This window comes from Neophocaena asiaeorientalis, unplaced genomic scaffold (assembly GCF_003031525.2).
Source record: "Neophocaena asiaeorientalis asiaeorientalis breed wild unplaced genomic scaffold, Neophocaena_asiaeorientalis_V1.1 scaffold137, whole genome shotgun sequence".
NCBI classification, from domain to species: Eukaryota; Metazoa; Chordata; class Mammalia; order Artiodactyla; family Phocoenidae; genus Neophocaena; species Neophocaena asiaeorientalis.
In genome coordinates, this window is record NW_020171804.1 from 789,777 (window position 1) to 809,471 (window position 19,695).

The 19,695-nt window shown below is 53.0% G+C and overlaps 1 protein-coding gene across 1 annotated transcript; it reads left to right on the forward strand.

The window, feature by feature from the left end:
• The first annotated feature begins 1,760 nt into the window (after positions 1–1,760).
• RAMP3 (receptor activity modifying protein 3) lies at positions 1,761–18,690 on the forward strand. The gene is made up of 3 exons (XM_024746751.1): positions 1,761–1,852; positions 14,051–14,183; positions 18,045–18,690. Exons 1-3 carry the CDS (start codon positions 1,786–1,788, stop codon positions 18,298–18,300), a joined length of 456 nt encoding a protein of 151 aa, XP_024602519.1. The 5' UTR covers positions 1,761–1,785; the 3' UTR covers positions 18,301–18,690.
• Positions 18,691–19,695: the final 1,005 nt, after the last annotated feature.

The window sequence follows — 19,695 nt, forward strand, 5'->3', positions numbered from 1 at the left end:
ATCGCCTGCGAGGTCTGGCCTAGCCTCTCTCATGGAGTGGTGCAGGCCTCTGTGAGTCTGTGGCCTCCTGGGACACTGGTGGACACCTGGGCCGTGCTCTTGACTTGTCTCCGTTGGTGCAGGGCATCTGAGATAGGGCAGCTGGCAGGAAACACTGGCTGAGACTTCAGCCCCCGCTGAACGCGTGGAAGGCCTGGGTCACAGGTGCTGAGTCGCCCCTGCATCTGTGCTTGCCACCACCTAGGGCAGAGGCAGGCAGGACGGCTGGTCAATTTTAACTAGCTTGAATTCTCCCTTGAAATAATTCTGTTTGTAATCAGAAAAAGCACAGAAAGCTTCAATCCCTTATTAAGTGGACTTCCTCATGCAAGAAAGGTCAGTTCAGCTCTTGCAAGGTAGTTGTTTTGCGATGCCTGTACTAGAATCCCTCTACCCAACCCTCCCTCGCAGGACCTGGACTTCAGGGTGGGGGTATTACCCATCTTCCACCACTCAGAGAGGCGGAGCCCTTGTCCAGGTGGGGAGCCCACTTGCTCCATCCCTCTGACTTGGGAAGGGCCCAGGCTGAGAGCAACCAGTCCCTGAGGGGACCCCCATCTTCCTGACCTGGCTTCTTGAGCCCTCAGACCAGCACGTGCTGGGGGGGGTGTGTGGACTGGGGGCACCGTAGGGCAGAGGGGTCCCCATCAGTGACAATGTGACCAGCTGTCCATGGGGCCAGAGTCTATGCCAGGGGCTGAGAATGACAGAGGTGACCGAGCCAGGTGAAGTGATCCATGGTTGGAGAATCCCGGGTCCCTCCCTCCCTCCCCTCGGAGCCCATGACACTCCTCTAGGTCAGGTCCTTAGGGGTACCCAGTCACTCTCCTGGCCCTCGCCTTGTCCCCTGAGGCCTCCAGAGGGCACAGGGCAGGACCAGGGCCTGAGGACGCGGTTCTAGCCGTGGGCAGTGGGGTGTGTGCGGGAGTGCAGCCGGGTGCACGCGTGTATGGCCCCACCCGCTCTAGTCCAGAGGGGTGCAGAGGCTCCTGGCACAGGCGAGGCCCCAGGAAAGTATCCTGGGGGCTGAGGCCAGTAAGCGTTCGCGGATCATTTGCGCTCCACCCTGAGGGCTCCTCTCCGCACCCTCACACAGAGATATCCCCACTCTCAGCCAGCTCTCTCCCCAGGGGCGCTGCCCTGCCCGGTCTATCATGGCACAGAGACGCAGAGCAGTCCTTCTCCGGACACCATGCCCAGCTCTTCTTCGGGCTGGGGTGGGGGTGGGTGCATCCGCAGGATCCTGCCCGCTCCTTGGCAGGCTGCTCTCACCTGCCCCTCATCTTGCCCCGCAGCCCAGCCGGGCGCGGAGCCTTCCAGGCTCTCACTTGCGGTGGGCCGCGCCCCCAGGGCTGCAGGAAGGGGGCTTGCGCTGGGGAGGGGATCCGTCCTGGGGGAAGGACCGTCCAGTGAGGGAAGACATATTTTGGGCTATAGGGCGCGTCCTTAGGGTACTCGTCCTAGGGATGGGAGCGTCCTGGGGGAGGAAGCGTCCTGAGGGGGAGCACGTCCTGGGGGAGCACGACCTGAGGGAGGGCACCTGGGTGGGAGGGAGGCGCATCCTAAGGGGCGCAGAGCACATCCTGGGGGAAGGCACCTCCTGGGGGCGGGCTTTTTGCGGCCCCATCCCCGCCTGGGCTCCGCCCCCGGGCGCCCCTAGCGCCCCCAGCCGGGACTCAGCTGTACCGCGCGCCGCAGCTGGATTGTGCGCCACACAGCTGGACCGCGCGCCACAGCTGGTCAGTCATGGAGACAAGAGCGCGGCGGCGCCCGCACCTTTTCCCGCTACTGCTGCTGCTGCTGCTGCTCTGCGGTAAGGGGACGCTCGGTCCGGCACCGGGGGCCCAACCGCCCCTGGGGCTGTGGGATCCGCGCGGCCTTTGCCTTCCTGCAACCGCACCTGGCTGCACCTCCTCCCCTGCACCGACCTGGGCGAGTCTGGCGCGCCCCGCTCCGGAGGGGCGAGGGGTGACCGGGTGCGGTCCCCAGGCTCTCTCCAAGCCGATGGCGACGGACCGGACTAGGAAGGAAGGTGCAGGGTCTCCTGCGGGCTCTGCATCGCCAGCCGCAGACTCGGCCTGGGCCTGCCCCTCCCAGCTGCGATGTCCCCAGCCTCGCTGCCCTGGAGCTGGGGACGCCATGCCAGCGCGACACCCCGAGCGAGCAGCGGCGGCGAGCATGTCCGTCTCCCTCCTTCCTGTGAGATAGTGCGCTCCTCGTCCCGGGGCTCCTGCGTTCACACCAGGCGCAGGGGTGTGGATGAGAGGAATCCAGAACTGGGAGTGCTAGATCTTCCCTGCTGTGCCTGTCCTTCCGAGGACAATGTTTCAGTGTGAGTGTGTGTGCGTGTGTCTGGAGAGACTGGCTGGAGGGGGCAGGGGGCGGCTTTCCGAGGCTTCCCCTCTCAGATCCCTTCTCCAGCAAGAAAACACAACTCCTGGGAGAACACATTGCTCACAGATTGGGAATGGATTGAATGAAAAGGTTGTTTTGAAAAATCGTTCTAAAGAAATCATCCAAGAACAAGTAATAGGGTATGCGTGTTTGGGGAGGGCTTCGGTGGGAGAGACTTGCTGAGACTGGGAGTTGCAGAGCAGGGTCTGAGCCTGGCCAGCTCTGGGAGGAGGGAGCCCTGGCCTGGGGTTCAAGGGTCTCAGGCCCTGTCCGTGGGGGCCACTGTCCCCTGGGTCCTTTGGGATGCTCCCTTGCTCTTACTGGTCTCAGTCTCCCTTGCTGTAAGATGCAAAATTGGGCTTATTTGAAATATCATTGTCTGCTTTTTTTTTTTTTTGCGGTACGTGGGCCTCTCACTGTTGTGGTCTCTCCCGTTGCGGAGCACAGGCTCCGGACGCGCAGGCTCAGCGGCCACGGCTCACGGGCACAGCCGCTCCGCGGCATGTGGGATCTTCCCGGACCGGGGCACGAACCCGTGTCCCCTGCATTGGCAGGCGGACTCTCAACCACTGCGCCACCAGGGAAGCCCCATTGTCAGCTTTGATGACGTGAAATTTGGAAAAGGCTGCATAGGCCCATCGGCATCTTGAACTCTAGGTTACCCTTCCACTGGAGATGCCTAGGGTGGAGAAAATGTGACTTCATTTCATATTCTGGGGTTAGAGCCCTAGGGTTAGCTAGGTTTTGTGTTGAAGGAAAGGGTGATTGGTGGCTTCCAGAAATCAGGAGTGCACTGATGTGGCTTTTCAGCAACCTTCAAATACAAAGCTCTTGGATGGAGATTTTGGTCCTTGTAATGGAAGAGGAATCTTTTGCTTCACTATGAGGGAAGCTGAGGTTCTCCTCACCCACCTGTAGCATGGAGTTGAGAAGGCCCAAAGGCAGACCCTGTGCAGAAATCTTCTGTGTTAATAATCTTGGGCTCACGTTGGCACGGTTCTAGAGGCCACCTTGTCTTGTCTTGTTGGTCCCAGTGTCCCCCTCCCATGGAGCCTGGGCTCAGGCTCCCCAGCCAGGGGTGGGGACCAGGCCAGCCTCTCAGCAGACACAGCCCGGCGCTGGTCTGGTCAGAGTGAGGGCCTCAGGAACTGGCTCCTGACTGCGTCAGGGAGATGCAGGGAGAGGCAAACCTGCTCTTGGTCATGTGCTGCTTTGTCATAGGTGGGATGGAGGCCATATCAGCCCTGGAGGCTGCTGCATCTTGAAGGAGGGTTTCAGGGCTGCTGGCTATCTATGCTCTGGATCCTGACACCCTGCTGTCCCTGCGCGGCCTCTGAGCTGTGCCACGTGGGGGGCCTGGCTTCCCAGGGCGCAGGGCCACAGGGGGGGCCGGTTCCTCTTGACCATAGGGGCCCATCAGGGGCTCTGAAGGGCCCATCAGGGAAGGTGCTTCTTTGAAAATTACAAACCCTAATTCAGAAGCAGTTGTTGCTGTGCAGGGCCCTGGGGTAGTGAGGTCAAGCAGAAGTCCACTCAGCTGGGCCTCTGCCTCTGTGTCTGTTCCCACCCGGAGCCAAAACTGACCTCAGCTTGGGCTGCTCACTGCTCAGAAGTCAATGTTCGAGAGACAGGAGTTGGTGGGGGGAAAGAGATGCTTTATTCAGGAATCCAGGAACCTGGGAAGATGGCAGACTAGCATCCCCCAAACCAGCTCCACGTTGCCAATCAGAGGGCAGGAGCTTTTAAAGGAAAGCTTCCAGGATGTGCAGGAGACTGCGTGCAGAACAGATGGAGCCGCTTGTGTCATGGCGACAGTCTGATCATCACGCAGGTAGCTTTTCCCCTCTGGTGGCGGTTTTTATCAAGTATGTACAAAACAACGCAGGAGTATGCATCAGACACTGTTATCTGTCTTCTTCAGGGAGGGAATAAAGATTCTGTGACTGCTCTATGGCTGATTTGCTCTTTAACTTGTTACCATTCTCTAGGCCTAACTGCTATACTTGTCACTACATGTCTACATCCTTTCAATCATTAATTCTTGAGCCAGGCTTTTGTGACTCAGGGGAGGCCCCTAGGAGACTAAAGCTTTTTGCTACAAACAAGAAACAGGGGACCCAGAAGGGCTTCTGTACCTGAGAGGGTCCTGCAGAGTCCTGCTTGGTTTCAGTTCCCCCTTTTCTTTGATATTTTCCAATCCTGAGGAGGAAGAGGTGCAGAATATGAAAGGGAAGAAAGTTTTGGGATCATAAACTTAGCAGAGGAACTTGGTTTTGGTTCCGTTTTTGTTTTAACTTTGCCCAAATCTTTGAGGGAATGGGGTGATGATCACTCTGGTTACTTCCTGGTGAAATGAGGCCTAGTCCTGCCTCAGTTTGGGGAATTGGACACAGAGTTGGAAATAGTCCCTATTTCCAAGCTTAGCATCAATATTTTGTATTATGAAAACATTACTTCCCTCTTTGATCGCTTTGTCACAGCACCTAGACAAACATTTGAAAATTAGTAGATATATTACAATGAGGATAATAATCAAAATGCATGTTTGTACTATTCTCCAAATGTATTTTTTCCCTTAATGGTTAAAGCAGACATACAATGTATGTTTAATAGACCACAAAAAGGCTGTTTTAAATTAGCATAAAATTTGAGTTAAATCATGTAAACCAGAAAGACTTCCCTATACCTCAATATGTGAAAATTTCTTCTGTCATTTCCCCCTTTTGATTGCAAATCTTTCAGTAGAAAGCACTGATGATCAAAGTATCTGTCCCTTGATTGTGTTTGCTGCCTGCCCTGGGTCTATCATGTCCCTTGGTGCTACTGCTACTTTTTGTTTATATGTTTGCCTAGTTATCCATGTTGGGGGAAAACTAATCAGACATAACAAACAGCTACAAAGGTATGTTGACAGGGAAACATTTTATAGGTTATACATCTTATCAATTATATCAAATTGTCACACAAACATTGCACGTGCTCCAAGCAGTAGACTTAAAGCAAGCAGTGATACAGGTCACGAGTAGTTATACTCTGTGACAACTTTATTAGAGAAATTTTTTCATATAATGTTTTCCATGTAGTTTAATAGACCAAATAATCTTAATTAGTTTAATATGTCTTTCTGAGATGGCTCAGGGGCCCTTTGGGAAACTCAAAGTTAGCTAGAGAAAGAAACTTACAGTCTGTTATCAAAGCCTCTCAATATTCCAGGAAAACTTTGTTCTCTTCACAGAGAGAGAAAAACAAACTCTAGTCCTGTATTACTTTGCTTTTAAATTCAATCTAATCTCAATCAATCCTGACCATGCACAAAACTCTTTTCTTAAGGTTCCTTTTCCATAAACCTTCTACAACTTTCTGTATCTATATAAGTTTGTCCCTTATTTTTTCCCATCTAGAAACAATGAGCTCTAGGACAAAATTATTTTCCCTTTTTCTTTAACAAAAATATCTCCATCCTTCTCTTGCTGACAACATATTTTCTTCACATTCTGAAATGATTTCCTTATTATTTTTAATAGTTTAATCGCATATTTATTAGAATTTTTAACCCTTAAAAACCTTAATCGCCAGCAAAACCCAAAAGCCAACTAACTGAACTCTTTGTTATACCAACGTTTTCTGATTGGCAAACTTATAAACATGTTCCCTAACCTCTAAAAACATATTTAAAAAAAAATACATTTTTATAGCATAATTTCTCTCTTTAAAGTGGTTCAAGATGTGTGTCTAATAAACCCAAACATCTTTAGTTTTTATTTTTTTTTTTTTTTTCCAACGTTTTCTGATTGGCAAACTTATAAACATGTTCTCTAACCTCTAAAAACATATTTTTTAAAAAAATACATTTTTATAGCATAATTTCTCTCTTTAAAGTGGTTCAAGATGTGTGTCTAATAAACCCAAACATCTTTAGTTTTTTTTTTCTCTCGTAAGACGAAAGAAGATAGACTTGTCTAGCAATCAATGTTCCAGTACTTTATCTTAAAAATGACCTAGACCTTCAAGAAATGTTTATCATTTAACTTAATTCAGAAAAGCTTGAAAGTTTCAAGTTACTAAGAATCTGGAAAGACTAAAACATAATTACTTCTAAAGAGTTCACCTAAAAGCTTCTATACCACTTATCTCTATTTTTTTTTACTTATGACAGTATCATCATACAAAATTAGTTTTCTTGTTGACAAGTTTTTCAGTAGATATAATATGAATTTACTGACTTTCAGTAAACCTAGGTACAAAAAAATTATCATACTTAACGTTGATGACTCTAAAGACATGTCTGTATTAACTATACTTAAACTAACTTTAATGCTGGATATTAATTTAATACTGAATATTCCCCAGATCACATGAACCTGAAATTCATTTTGGTTAGTTTTTTGTTGTATTTAGAAATGTTTGATTTGTAAGCACTTACTTTTCTTTAAGCCAATTAAGTAACGTTCATTTACAAATTAGTTTTGGTAATACTATCCAAAGATAAAGACATATAATTATAATGTATACATAGACATACATATATCCAGATAGGCAGAGATCTCATAGCTTCATTAAATTAAATTATATATATATTTATTTATTTATGGTTGCGTTGGGTCTTTGTTGCTGTGTGCGGGCTTCCCTAGTTGCGGCGAGTGGGGGCTATTCTTCATTGTGGTGCGTGGGCTTCTCATTGCGGTGGCTTCTCTTGTTGTGGAGCACGGGCTCTAGGTGTGTGGGCTTCAGTAGTTGTGGCAGGTGGGCTCAGTAGTTGTGGCACACAGGCTTATTTGCTCCGTGGCATCTGGGATCTTCCTGGACCAGGGATGGAACCCGTGTCCCCTGAATTGGCAGGCAGATTCTTAACCACTGCACCACTGGGAAGTCCCATACCTTCATTTTAAAACTTATTCATGAATCAGGTATTTATTTCAATACAAAACTTATTAGTTTATAAATCTTATCCCATTTTTCCTCTCTATTGTGAAATAGCTCTAATGCATAATAGTAGCGTAGTTTAGGGACCCATTAAAGGGCAAATTTTTCCCCCTGAATCTAGGGAGTATCATGGCCAGGTTGTATTACAAAGGATAATCATCTGTTTACATTTCATTGCTTTGCAACTGGAAGTGGTCCACTTCTGCAGGATGCACCCTGAGGTGTTGCATTCAGAAAACAGATTTTGTTTCCCATAGAAGTCACATTTATGCCCAAGACAACTGCAAAGATACACACAAAGAACAAAATTCAACTCTTGTAGCACAAGAACAGAAGGGTGAAGTCCAACAATTCCCTCGACTTACCCAAATGAGGTTCCCTCTTTTTAACAACAAACAACACACAAATGGAAAGATATGGAATCAGGACATTGTGTGTCATGGCAATTCACCTGGCCAGTGTAAAACCAAAAATAATAGTTGGACTAAGTTAAATTTACTTACTTGAGTTTAAAAAGCCTCTCCCCCCATCCTTTTTCACTTTTGGTTGAAGTTCTACTAATTAACCCAAGGCCTAGTGCTCGGTTTCATGCCTAGCCCTTGACCAGCCCCTTGGGTCTGGGTGTGAATTCTGGGGGCCTACATTTGCAGCAGCTTAACCCCAAGATTATGAGACACTTACTTACTGGCCCTTAGCTTCAGTTTCCCCCACTCTAGTGTGGATGCAGGAATAGCAACCTATAAAGGGCTGTTGTGATTGCCATTTGGATTCAATGAGTTCAGTCCCCATAACGATGTACGGGGACCAAGAGTGTGGAATGAAAGGGTTGTGTGTATGGGAAGCTCCCATCAGCGCCTGGCACACATTCTGTGGGCACTTGAGTTTGCTAGCAGCTGTGGCTACCAGCGGCTCACAGCACCCCCAGACAGAGTGCCCATGCCAGTGTGTATGTGTATGAACATGTCACTGTCACTGTTTTTGTCACTGGTGGGAGTAATGTTGTCCTGCTGTTGAGCCACCTCCTGTCACATTGGATTCTGTGGACTCAAGCGAGCCCAGAGGCAGTGGCGGGATATCAAGTACCCCAGTAACGCAGTGATTGCAAGGAGGTGGTTAGCCAAAAGGTGTTTGAAGGTCCTCTGACGTCCCTATTCATCGTATAGGTACAGAAACTGAGGTCCAGGGTGAGGAGGGAACTCCTTAGACTGCAGGGACTGGGGCAGAACCTTTCAGAAACCACACCCTCCCACAGCCCTAGTGACCATGGCCCATCACTGCAGAGCCTGCCGAGTCTGCTTGATGCTGATTTGCACAAGAGGAGAACGAGAGCTCCTGTATTTCATTTCCAAGTGACTGGCCATAAAAGGCCTTTCTCTTGGAAATGCATCTGTTTGGCTGTTTATCATCTCCCAGAGTCTGGAAGTCCCCTAGACAAAAGGAACACAGTGCATTTTCTTTGTTTCCCTGATGGAACCAACTGAAACGGTTTTCTATTTCAACTTAATTCCCGAGACCTTTACTAATGCAGCTGGTAGCTTGAGTGGGTGGCAGCAACACGCTTTCTTGGTGTTGTCAGGAATCTGCATGTTTACCTCACTGTTATAACACAGGGCAGGTTGTTGGGTTTGGCTGGGAGCCCCTGAAGCCTGTGCATCAGAAATGGTGCCATGGGCTTCCCTGGTGGCACAGTGGTTGAGAATCTGCCTGCTAATGCAGCAGACACGGGTTCGAGCCCTGGTCTGGGAGCATCCCACACGCCACGGAGCAACTAGGCCCATGAGCCACAACTACTGAGCCTGCGCGTCTGGAGCGTGTGCTCCGCAACAAGAGAGGCCACGATAGTGAGAGGCCCGCGCACCGCGATGAGGAGTGGCCCCCGCTTGCCACAACTAGGGAAAGCCCTCGCACAGAAACGAAGACCCAACACAGCAAAAATAAAATTAAAAAAAAAAAAAAAAAGAAATGGTGCCGTAATTAGCAGTCTCCCCACCCCCTCACGGAGGGCACCTGTGGTTGATCAGACAGGTGTCCCATGGGGCCTGCCCTGTGCATCCTCACAGCATCCCCCGCCTGCCCCCATGGGTGGGAGAAGTTATCCCAGGAAACCTGCCTCAGGGTGCCACGTGGTCCGTGATGACACATTCTCAACCTGCCCTGGCCAGGCCCCTGTGGTGCTGGGTATGTGGAGATTCTGGGTTCATGGAGATTCTGTCCATGAGGAAGCAGGAAGGAAGAGGAGGAAGGGGCTCCAGTGGTGGGGAGAAGTGGGAGGGGAGGAGGAGAAAGCCCTGGGCTGGGTCTCAGTGATCCGACAGGTGGCCGTTGGGTCAGGCTGAGGATGTCTAGGTGTTCCAGGTCCAGGGGTCCAGGTGCAAGGGGTCCAAGAGGTCCAGGGGGTCCAGGTATTCAAGGTCCAGGTGGCATCTAGGAGGTCCAGGGTCCAGGTATTCAAGGCCCAAGGGGTCCAGGGGGTCCAGGTCCAGAGGATTAAAGTCCAGGTCGTCCAGGTCCATGGATCCAGGTTCAGCTGGGTCTAGATGGTGGTCCAGGTGGTCTAGACGGGCCAGGTCCAGTTGGGCCATGGCTGGGAGGAGTGGCAGCAGCCAGCAGGGGCGAACGGTGTGAGACTTGCCGGGCCCGTGCCCATGTGGGAGGAAGGTGGAGCCCAGAACAGCCATGAAGGATACTGAGAGGATACTGTCAGGGGATGACAAGACCAGGCCCAGGAATGGGTACAAGGGCTGGATGTAGAGAACATCAGGTGGACTTTCAGAGCCTGTGGTGGGGAGCCTGTCAGTGAGCTGCGGGGAAAAGATGCCTTTGGAACAGGGCAGCCAGTGGGAGAAAGGAGCATAGGCTGCCTTCTCATCATCTGCCTCCACCTCAGCCTGAGAGCCTGCGTTCCCTAAAGTCACTAACTGCGGGCCTGCACGGCCCTGGACCCAGGGCTGCACCTGGGTTTGGCTCCCTACCGTGTTACTTAGCAGGTCGATGACTTTCCCCGGTCACAGTGGCACTGTCTTGTCGGGCTGTTGCAGGGCTCGGCGAGCTGGACCACACTTAGGACAGGGCACTCAGTGGACATTGGTCAGTACTGAAGTGGAGGGAAGCTGGGCAAGGAGGTGTCACGGCAGGTGTCACGGCTCCATTTCCAGATAGGGAAACCGAGCCTCAGAGAGGAGAGTGAGTGTGTCTGGGCTGGGGAGCAGAGCCACGGGGCTGTCTGACTCCCCTCTGACTCTTGGTTTCAGCGCTCCCATTTTCTGTCTCTCACTCTGCAGAGTGTGGGCCTGGGTCTCGCATCACCCACCTGGAGCTTGTCAGAGATTAGCATCTTGGTGCCCCAGGCCTGCGGGGTTAGAATCTTCATTGCACAAGATCTCCACGTGCCTGTGTGCACGTAACTGTGAGCAAGCATTGCTCTTCCCACTTGTCAGCTCTGACAGCACACTGGAATCATGTGGGCGTAGGGGCAGTTTAACAAACACCGATTCTTGGTCCGTGTCTCAGGCCCTGGGCTGTGGCCTGGGTGAGTCTGGTGTGTGGCCAAGTCAGACACCTCACGTGGTCACCCTGAGAGACTCAGTCTCTTAAATGATATTATATCGATTCACGTATAGCACAAGAACCTTCCATTTTTGCCCTTTATATTATCACTGTCATACATTTTATTTAAACTTAAGTTGTAAATCCACAATACATTATTTATTTATTTATTTATAAAATAAATTTATTTATTTATTTTTTGCTGCTTTGGGTCTTCGTTGCTGCGTGTGGCCTTTCTCTAGTTGCAGCAAGCGGAGGCTGCTCTTCATTGCGGTGCGCGGGCTTCTCATTGCGGTGGCTTCTCTTGTTGTGGAGCACGGGCTCTAGGTGCGTGGGCTTCAGCAGTTGTGGTTCACGGGCTTAGTTGCTCCGCGGTATGTGGGATCTTCCCGGACCAGGGATTGAACCCGTGTCCCCCGCACTGGCAGGTGGATTCTCAACCACTGCGCCACCAGGGAAGTCCCCACAGTACGTTATTGTTTTTGTTTTCACAGTCAGTTATCTTTTAAAAGATTTAAATATTGAGAAACAAACTTTATATATTACTCCTAGAGTTACAATTTCTGGTGCTCTTCATTCCTTTGTGAAGATCAATATTTACTTCTGATATTATTTTCCTTCTCCCTAAAGGAAATTCTTAAATATTAATTGAAGTTTGAGTGTGCTTGTAATACCTTCTTTCAACTTTTGAATGTTTGAAAAAACTTTTATTTTTTAAAAAAGCTTTTTTGAGATATAACTCACATACCGCACATTCACCCATTTAAAGTGTATAGTTCAATGTTTTTTAGTATATTTACAGAGTTTTGCAACTATCACCACCATCCAGTTGAGAACATTTCATCACTCCTAAATAAATTCCATGCCCACTAGCAGTGATGACCCATTCCACCAACCCCTTCGGCCTTAAGTGATCTAATCTGCACTCTGCCTCTATAGATTTGGCTATTCTGCAGACTTCATTAAAATGGAATCATACAATATGTGGTATTTTGTGATCGGCATCTTTCACTTAACATAATGTTTTCAAGGTTTATCCAGGTTGTAGCACGTGTCAGTACTTCATTCTTTTATGGAAAGAAATTACACTACTACCTCTAGCAGTGTGATTGTGGGGTCATATAGTCATTGTATTTTTAACATTTTGAGAAACTTCCAGGAAACTAGTTTTCAATGTGGCTGCATCATTTTACGTTTCTACCAGCAGCATATGAGGGTTCAGATTTCTCCACATCTTCACCAACATTTGTTAGATCTTTTTTTTTCTCCCCTCCGCTCCCCCCACCTCTGTTAGATCTTTTTGATAATAGCTATCTTGGGGGGTGTGAAGTGATATCCGATTACGGTTTTGACTTGCATTTCCCAGATGGCTAATGATGTTCATTATCTTCTCATGTGCTTATTGGTCATTTGTGTATATTTTTGGAGAAATGTTTATTCAGATCCTTTGCCTATTTTTAAATGGGTCATTGCTCTCTTTTTATAGAGTCATAAGGGTTCTTTATCTCTTCTAGATACAAGCCCCTTGATTTTCATGCATTTGCTTTCATTCGGTGGGTTGTCTTTTGCTCTCTTGATGGTGTCTTTTGAAGCACAAAAGTTAAAAGATTTGATACAGTTCATTTTCTGTCTTTTTCTTTTGTTGTTTGTGCTTTTGGTGTCATATTTAAGAAGACTTTGTCTTATACAAGGACACAAAGACTTTCTCCTTTTAGCCTAAGAATTTTTATAGTTTAGCTCTTACATTTAGCTCTCTTACATGTTTTGAGTTAATTTTTGTGTAAATTGTGAGGAAAGGGTCTAATTTTATTCTCTTGCGTGTGTATATCCAGTAGTTCCAGCACCATTTGTTGAAAAGACTATTCTTTCCCTGGTGAATTGTCTTGGTACATTTATAGAAAATAATTTTATTCTAAAATGAAGGTTGATTCTTGCACTCTCAGTTTTATTCCATGGATCTATATGTCTACCCTCATGCCAGTACCACACTGTCTACATTATTGTAAGGTTATTGTAAGTTGTCAAGTTGTGAGTCCCACATAGGCACACATACACCAGATACACACAGTAGGGCAGCGTGCACATAGACACACACATACCAGACAGACATACGTATACACACAACACACACACACACATCAGGACACACACGGCAGGGCAGTACACATATATACATACACACATACATACGTCAGGATACACATGGCAGGGCAGATATACCCACACACACACCACACACAGATGTGAACACAACACACACACACTAAGACACACATGGCAGGGCAGCATACACAAAGACACACACACACACATAGATGCACACACATACATATATCAATACAACATATGTACTCCAGGACATGCACAGCAGGGCTTTCTCTTGATTATATGATGGGAGCCAAAGCTGGGGGTCACGAGAAGGAAGATTACGAGGGGGGGAACTGACCCCTGGAAATCGGATGCCTGGAGAGGGTGGGGGGATGGGTCCTGAGGGTCAGACAGGCGGGTGTTCCCCGTGGGAGGAGGGTGTTCTCTGGGGGTGGAGGGCACAGGAAGTGTTGGGGGCAGAGTTCAGGAAGAGTGATGAGAAATCCTGGGGCAGGGGTCCTGCCAGACCCCAAGAGTGTTCAAAGGCCTGGCCGCTGTTGCTGGACCCTGCAGCCCTCAGCCCCTGGCCTCCTGGAGTTCAAGGGGGTGGCTTTGACAGGGTGGGCAGTCCTTACTGTCAAGGGGCCTCTGTCGCTGCCCAGAGGCCTGGGACTGTCATCAGACTCGCAGAACCCTTCCTGGGACATGCTGCGGGTGCCCTCACCCTCGAGGTGCAGTGGTCGCCCCTGCTCCCTGCCCCCACCCGGCCCGGACTCCGTCAGCCCTCAGCCTCTCCACTCCCGGGACCCCTGTCCCTCTGCATGCTGTCCTCTTACCTGCTTCTTCCCATGCCGCCCTGGGAGGCCACGGGCCCTCTGGGTCCTGTCTCCTGGATGCCTCCAAGTGAGTCACTCTTTCTGCACTGGCTTCAACCTCCCCAGGTCACATGGAGGTCAAGGTGAAGGAGGAAGACCCCAGCTGGCCTTGAGGGTCATCAGCAGGAGCCCTTCAAGGCTCATGCCAGCAGTTCCAGCAGTGCTCATGGCTGTCTCCTCTCTAGGGGAGTGTCCCCCAGTGGGCGGCTGCAATGAGAAGCGCATGCTGGCCATGCTGCCCCACTGCGGCCAGACCTTTGCTGAAAGGATGAAGAAGGTGGAGGTCTGGAAGTGGTGCAACTTGTCGGAGTTCATCGTGTGAGTGTCCCTGCTCAGGCGCTGGGCCTGCCCTCGCCCTGCCCTCGCCCTGCCCTCGCCCTGCCCATGCCCTGCCCGTGGCTGGACTGCCCTCTGCCCACAGCCCGTCTGTACCCTGCTGACCGTGTACCCGTGGCCCGCCCTTGCCCTGCCCACATCCTGCCCTCGGCGTCTGTGCCCCGCATGCTCCGAGGTCCACTCCAAGCCTCACAGCCCTCCGCTCCCCGCACGGACCACCCTGGCAGTTCCAAACTGGACACTCCAGGCTGTGTGTCGCCCATTCCTCTGAGCGAGGTCATGTCTCTGGGAAACCCTGACACCCACTGTCCTTCCTGAATTGGGTTAGTGCCCTGCCCTGGCGTGCCTGCCTCTCTTCACGGTCCATGCTGGGTGGAAATTGTCATTTTGGGTTTTCTTCACAGCACCGGCCAGGGCTGGGTTTGTAGTCAGGACCAGTGGACCCCAGAGAAACTGAACCCCGCTGGTTTCTACCTGGTGCGGCGGGAGCAGTGCCTCACCACAGAGAGCCCCACGTTCTAGAAGCTCCCGAGGTTTTTGATCTCCTCTGGTCACACCTAGCATCAAGCGTCAAGGTGGCCCTTTCACCTCCTCAGAAATCAGCTACGGGCTGTGCCCGCCCTCCTCCACTTCCCACTTCACCATCTCAACCTGGTGCGCTGCTGGCGGCCGCTGCAGACCCACACTGTCCTGTGAGCCGTGCTTGCCTGGAGGCCCCATCCTCCCTGGGAGCCCCGGATTTGCTCAGTTGCATCAGCCCTTTCCCCTCCAACACCCCTGCCCCTGTGCTCTCTGCCCCCAGTGGCTGTTCTAGGGGCTTCCATGCCCAACTCCCCAGGGGACAGTGGCAGGCCCCTCGCAGACATAGTTGTTCGCTGAACCAAGTGGTATGAAATTTCTGTGTCTGCTGGGAAAGGGGGCTAGGGGCTTGGCCAGGCTTCTTCTTGTCCTCTGAGCCTGGCCTGGACGCCAAGCCTGGAGTGGACACACAGGGGTCAGGGGTAAGGGAGGATGAGGTGGGCGCTTCCCATCCTGTGCCTTTGTCACCTGCTAAAGCCTCAGCGAGGAGATCAGACATCCAGCCCTGGGGCCTGAGGACAGCAGAGGGGGCAGCCAGGAGGGGGGTCTGGGAGTTGGAGAGAGAGGGGCCGACTTCCACCTGAGTAGGGAAATTTGCCTGGCGGGAGAGGGAGTCTGATGGGGGCGGTTTGCCTCGCTCCCGGCCTCTGCATCCCCCTTTCCCATCTGGCCTATGGCTGCGTCTTCTCTTGCTCTGGAAGCCAGACTGAAGGGAGGACATGGGGAGGCCCTGGGTGACCAGGGGACGCTTGGGAAGCAGAGACCCTGTCGTGACCCTGGTCCTGTGATGTCACACAAACAGCAGCTTCCTTGTGAAGGACACCCTGATTTCACCTCCAGCCTGAACTTGGGCTGGCGAGTTAACAGGGCTTGAGAGCAGTGTGTGCAAATGTGTGCGTCCCTGCCTTCTGCCTCCCCAGCCCAGGGAAGGGCGGGATGCTGGGATGTGGGAGTTGGCCTCTACAACTCTTGCCATGTGCCTGAGTGCCCGACCTTTCTGTGTCTTTTATCCTGAAAGCGTTTGCTATTAAAATTCGGAGCCACTTCCCAGCGTTCTTGGGAAGCACCAGGTGTGGGCATTCTGTGCCTGGCCTCGTAGGTCAATCCACGGAGATAGGTGTTGTGCTCAGCTCTGCCCCATTCCTGGCCTTTGGGGCTCACCCCGAGACCTCACCGAGCACCTACTATGTGCCAGGCACTTGCCAGGAGTGTATTCACTTCACCTCATTTGGTCCTTTCAGTCACCTTATCGGATAAGAATTATGAACCCCATTTACAGGCGGGGAAACTGAGGCTTACGGAGGCTAAGTAATGTGGGCAAAGTCAGGAAGATGGTCAGTGGCCTAGCTGGGATTGAAGGACATTGATTCTTCATCCTGACCCCTAAGCTGCTGTCCTGTGCTGTTTTCTGTGCATGGGGGTCACTTGGGCCACACACCACTCCCCAGCCCCTGCAGGCTTGCTGTCCACCGTGGGGCTTCCCCAAGTTCCATCTGCTTCGTTTCAGCCCTACTGAGCCCTGGGGTGGGTCGGGGTTTGGCAGGGTGTCCGGTTAGAGGCTCTGTCTGGGGTGGCAGACCCCCTCCGGTGCGTCTTGGGCAGTGATGGTTTTGCCTGAGGACCTGCCTGGTGAGGTGTCCCAGAGCCTGAGCATGTCCCAGGGGCCACATCACGGCTCTGCACACAGATTCCAGGCCGTACCCTTTGCTTCCCGCTCTCTTTTGCCTCGTGGGGCTCTCCCTTGTCTGCGTTAGCTGAGGGGTGCAGGGCAGACGTGCGCCTGACCAGCAACCCAAGCGTCTGGACTGGGAAACTGCCCGGGGCTGCCAGGAGGAGTGGGCACTACGAAGGCCTGGTTGAGTGATTAGCCGCCCCGTTTCCCACCGCCTTTCCAGGCAGAGACGAGGTTCTGTACAGGAAGCTCCTTGCAGGAAGCAGTTCCTTCCTGTTGCTCAGGCCAGGCCACTCGCCCTGGGTCCGCACCGGAGGGAGGAGGGGGACCACAGGGCCTGGTGCCTGTGGGGATCTGGGGCAGGAGCCTCTCCCGCTCCCATACCTGTCCTGCATGCAGCACTCTGCCAGCTGCAAGAGAGTGTGGGCAGTGGTGGAGCTGGTGCACCTTGGCACGTGTCTGACCAGCCCTCTCACCAGAGCACCTTGGATAATGGCTGCCAGCCTAGGCCACCACCCCCAGGGGCCGCTAATCCCAGGCCAGCTGGCCTGGGGCTGAACTCTGGGTCCTGGTAGCTGTAGCCCTTGGTTGGCTTCAAGGACCGTCCAGAGCCAGCCCGCTGGATGGACGTGGCTCCTCATGGGTGGTTTGCTGAGTGCCTTTTCCGGTTGATTGACACAGACAGGAAGACCCTGGGGCGGGGGGAATCCCACGCGTCCTGTCAGATGGGGGCTGCGGGAGGTGACTTCTGAGAGGAAGACAGGCCGGGGCTGGGCTCACAGGTGGGACACGCCCCCCACCCCCCCCCAGCAGGTTGACTTGACTGGGAGGCTGCTGGCCCTCGGCCTGCCTCAGAGAGACCTCCTCCCCGGGGGGCCCATAGAGTGGCCTTAGGTGACAAGGGCCTTGCAGGTCCAAGTGGCTGTGACTCCACACATCCCTTGGTCTTGGAAAAAGAAACCAGGCCCAGAGTACCCCCTGGGAAGACCTGAGAAGTGCTGGCCCAGACCTTGGGCGTTGGGACTTCACATCCTCATAGGAAGCAGATGACGGATGTGGATGACCAAGATGAGGCAGGGATGACGTAGGAGATGCAGGACGGGGCAGGAGGTGTATTTTGGGGAGCTCATGGCCTCAGAGTTTCCATGCTGGGCTCTGCTGCCTCTGTTTTAAGATGGGAGGGCCAGGAGTTGGGCTCGATGACACCAGGCTCTGTGCAGAGGTCATTGTCTGCTGGGGTGGGCACGAGGGGAATCGAGTTTGTGACGCGGCAGCCTGCGAAGGGGAGTAGAACATGGCTGTGCACTTTGGGGAGGGGGCTCAGGGGCAGATGAAAGCGGGGCTGAGGCCTAGAGGTGGGAAGCAGGGCATGGGGTCGCCATGCCAGAGAACCTCTGGGCAAGGACCCCAGGGAGATGGACCCTGCTGGCCCAGCAGGCCCAGTAGGGCTCATAGCAAGAGGCCTTCCCCTGTGGCCTGGGGCCATGATGAGAGCAGGCAGCCAGACAGGACTGCCCCCCACTTTCCCGGCGGTCAGGGCCAGAGTGAGGAGGGGCAGAGGAGCCAGGCGGTCAAGCCCTCTGCCTTCCCAGGTACTACGAGAGCTTCACCAACTGCACCGAGGTGGAGACCAACGTGGTGGGCTGCTACTGGCCCAACCCCCTGGCGGAGAGCTTCATCGCTGGGGTCCACAGGCGGTTCTTCCAGAACTGCTCCGTGGACAGGCAACACTGGCAGGACCCCCCAGACGAAATTCTCATCCCGCTCATCGCAGTGCCCATCCTGCTGACCATCGCCATGACCGGCGTGGTGGTGTGGCGCAGCAAACGCACCGACCAGGTGGTGTGAGGGCCCGGTGAGTCCGAGGGGCCCCGCCTGAAGAAGCGGAAGAAAGTGGAGAGCCGGTGGACACTCTTCGGCTGCCCCCCACCCTGCCTGGGCGGCCTTTGGGCTGGTGAAAGAAAACGTGCCGCGGCTGGAGCCTGCGTGCTGGGCACAAGTCACCGCTGCTTCGCCGCGCTGACCCAGGCTGGGCTGGGACCTCGGGGTTCCTAGCACTGAGTCCCGTGGTGCCCCATCTACAGCCCCGGCCAGACCCCGCCTCCCAACTGACTCTACCCCAGGCCCCAGCCCAGCCCTGACTCCACCCCTTGGCTCTGACTCCACCTCTGGCCCTGACCCCACCTCCAGCCCTGGCCCCACGCCCAGTCCTGACCCCACCCCCGGTCCTGGCCCCACCTCCCACTCTGACTCCACCCCCAGTCCTGGCCCCACCTCCCACTCTGACCCCACCCCCAGTCCTGGCCCCACCTCCCACTCTGACTCCACCCCCAGCCCTGGCTCCACCCCGGCACCGCCCTGGAAAGGTGTGCCTATTCCCACCTCGCTGGGGGTTGGGGGAAGAGAGATTGGGAGGGGGATTTTGTAGGTCCTCGCTTCGCAGGCTTTGAGTCCTCTTGGTAGGGAGCCCACCTAGAGATCTGGAAGACTGAGGGTTGGGTTGGGGGTTCCGAGGAGCCACAGCACAGCCTGAGACCTGCTTTCTGGGGCCACCACCAGGGGCTGGAACTGGGTGGGCCTCCTTCCTAACGGCCCCCCGCTGTGAGCACGGTCTCGGGGTGGGGTCCCCTGCACTCTCGTTCTGGCTGAGCTCTGTCTGCCATGTCTGTGCTTTCTCTGAGTAAAGAGTCATGCTACTTCTGGGGTTTCCAGTTTTATTTCAGGGAATTCACAGAGACCCCACCTGGCCTCTTAGAACTGGCAAGTCCCCCATGCCCATTTTACAGATGGGGAGTGCCTGAGGCTCCAGAATGTCAGAGCTCAGAGTGGCAAAGAGAGCTTCATACCAGGGGAATGTGGGCAGGCAGGAGGGATCTACCCATCCAGCTTGAAGAGGTTTTGTGCTTCCCACTGGCACCCTGCGCTTTGAGGATGGAGGGGAGACTATCCTTCCAGCATTTCAAGGTCGCCTAGGGCTTGCCAAGACCCCCGCCTGGTCCTGGGGACCTGGGAGCAGCTGGTGGGGGCACTCTGTCCGCAGACCTCTCGCTGGGCCTTGTCCATGTTCCAGTTCTGGGGCCGAGGCTTTTGGATGTGGGCTGTTGGCTTCAGCATGGTCTTGCTGGGGACAAGAGGTGGGCCATGGCTATGAGTGGACGTGGAGAGAACCTGGCAGGGCAGTCCCTGTGTCCTTCAGAGGCCCCGCCCCCTTCCTGCCCAGAGATCTGCTGGTCCCCTGAGCCT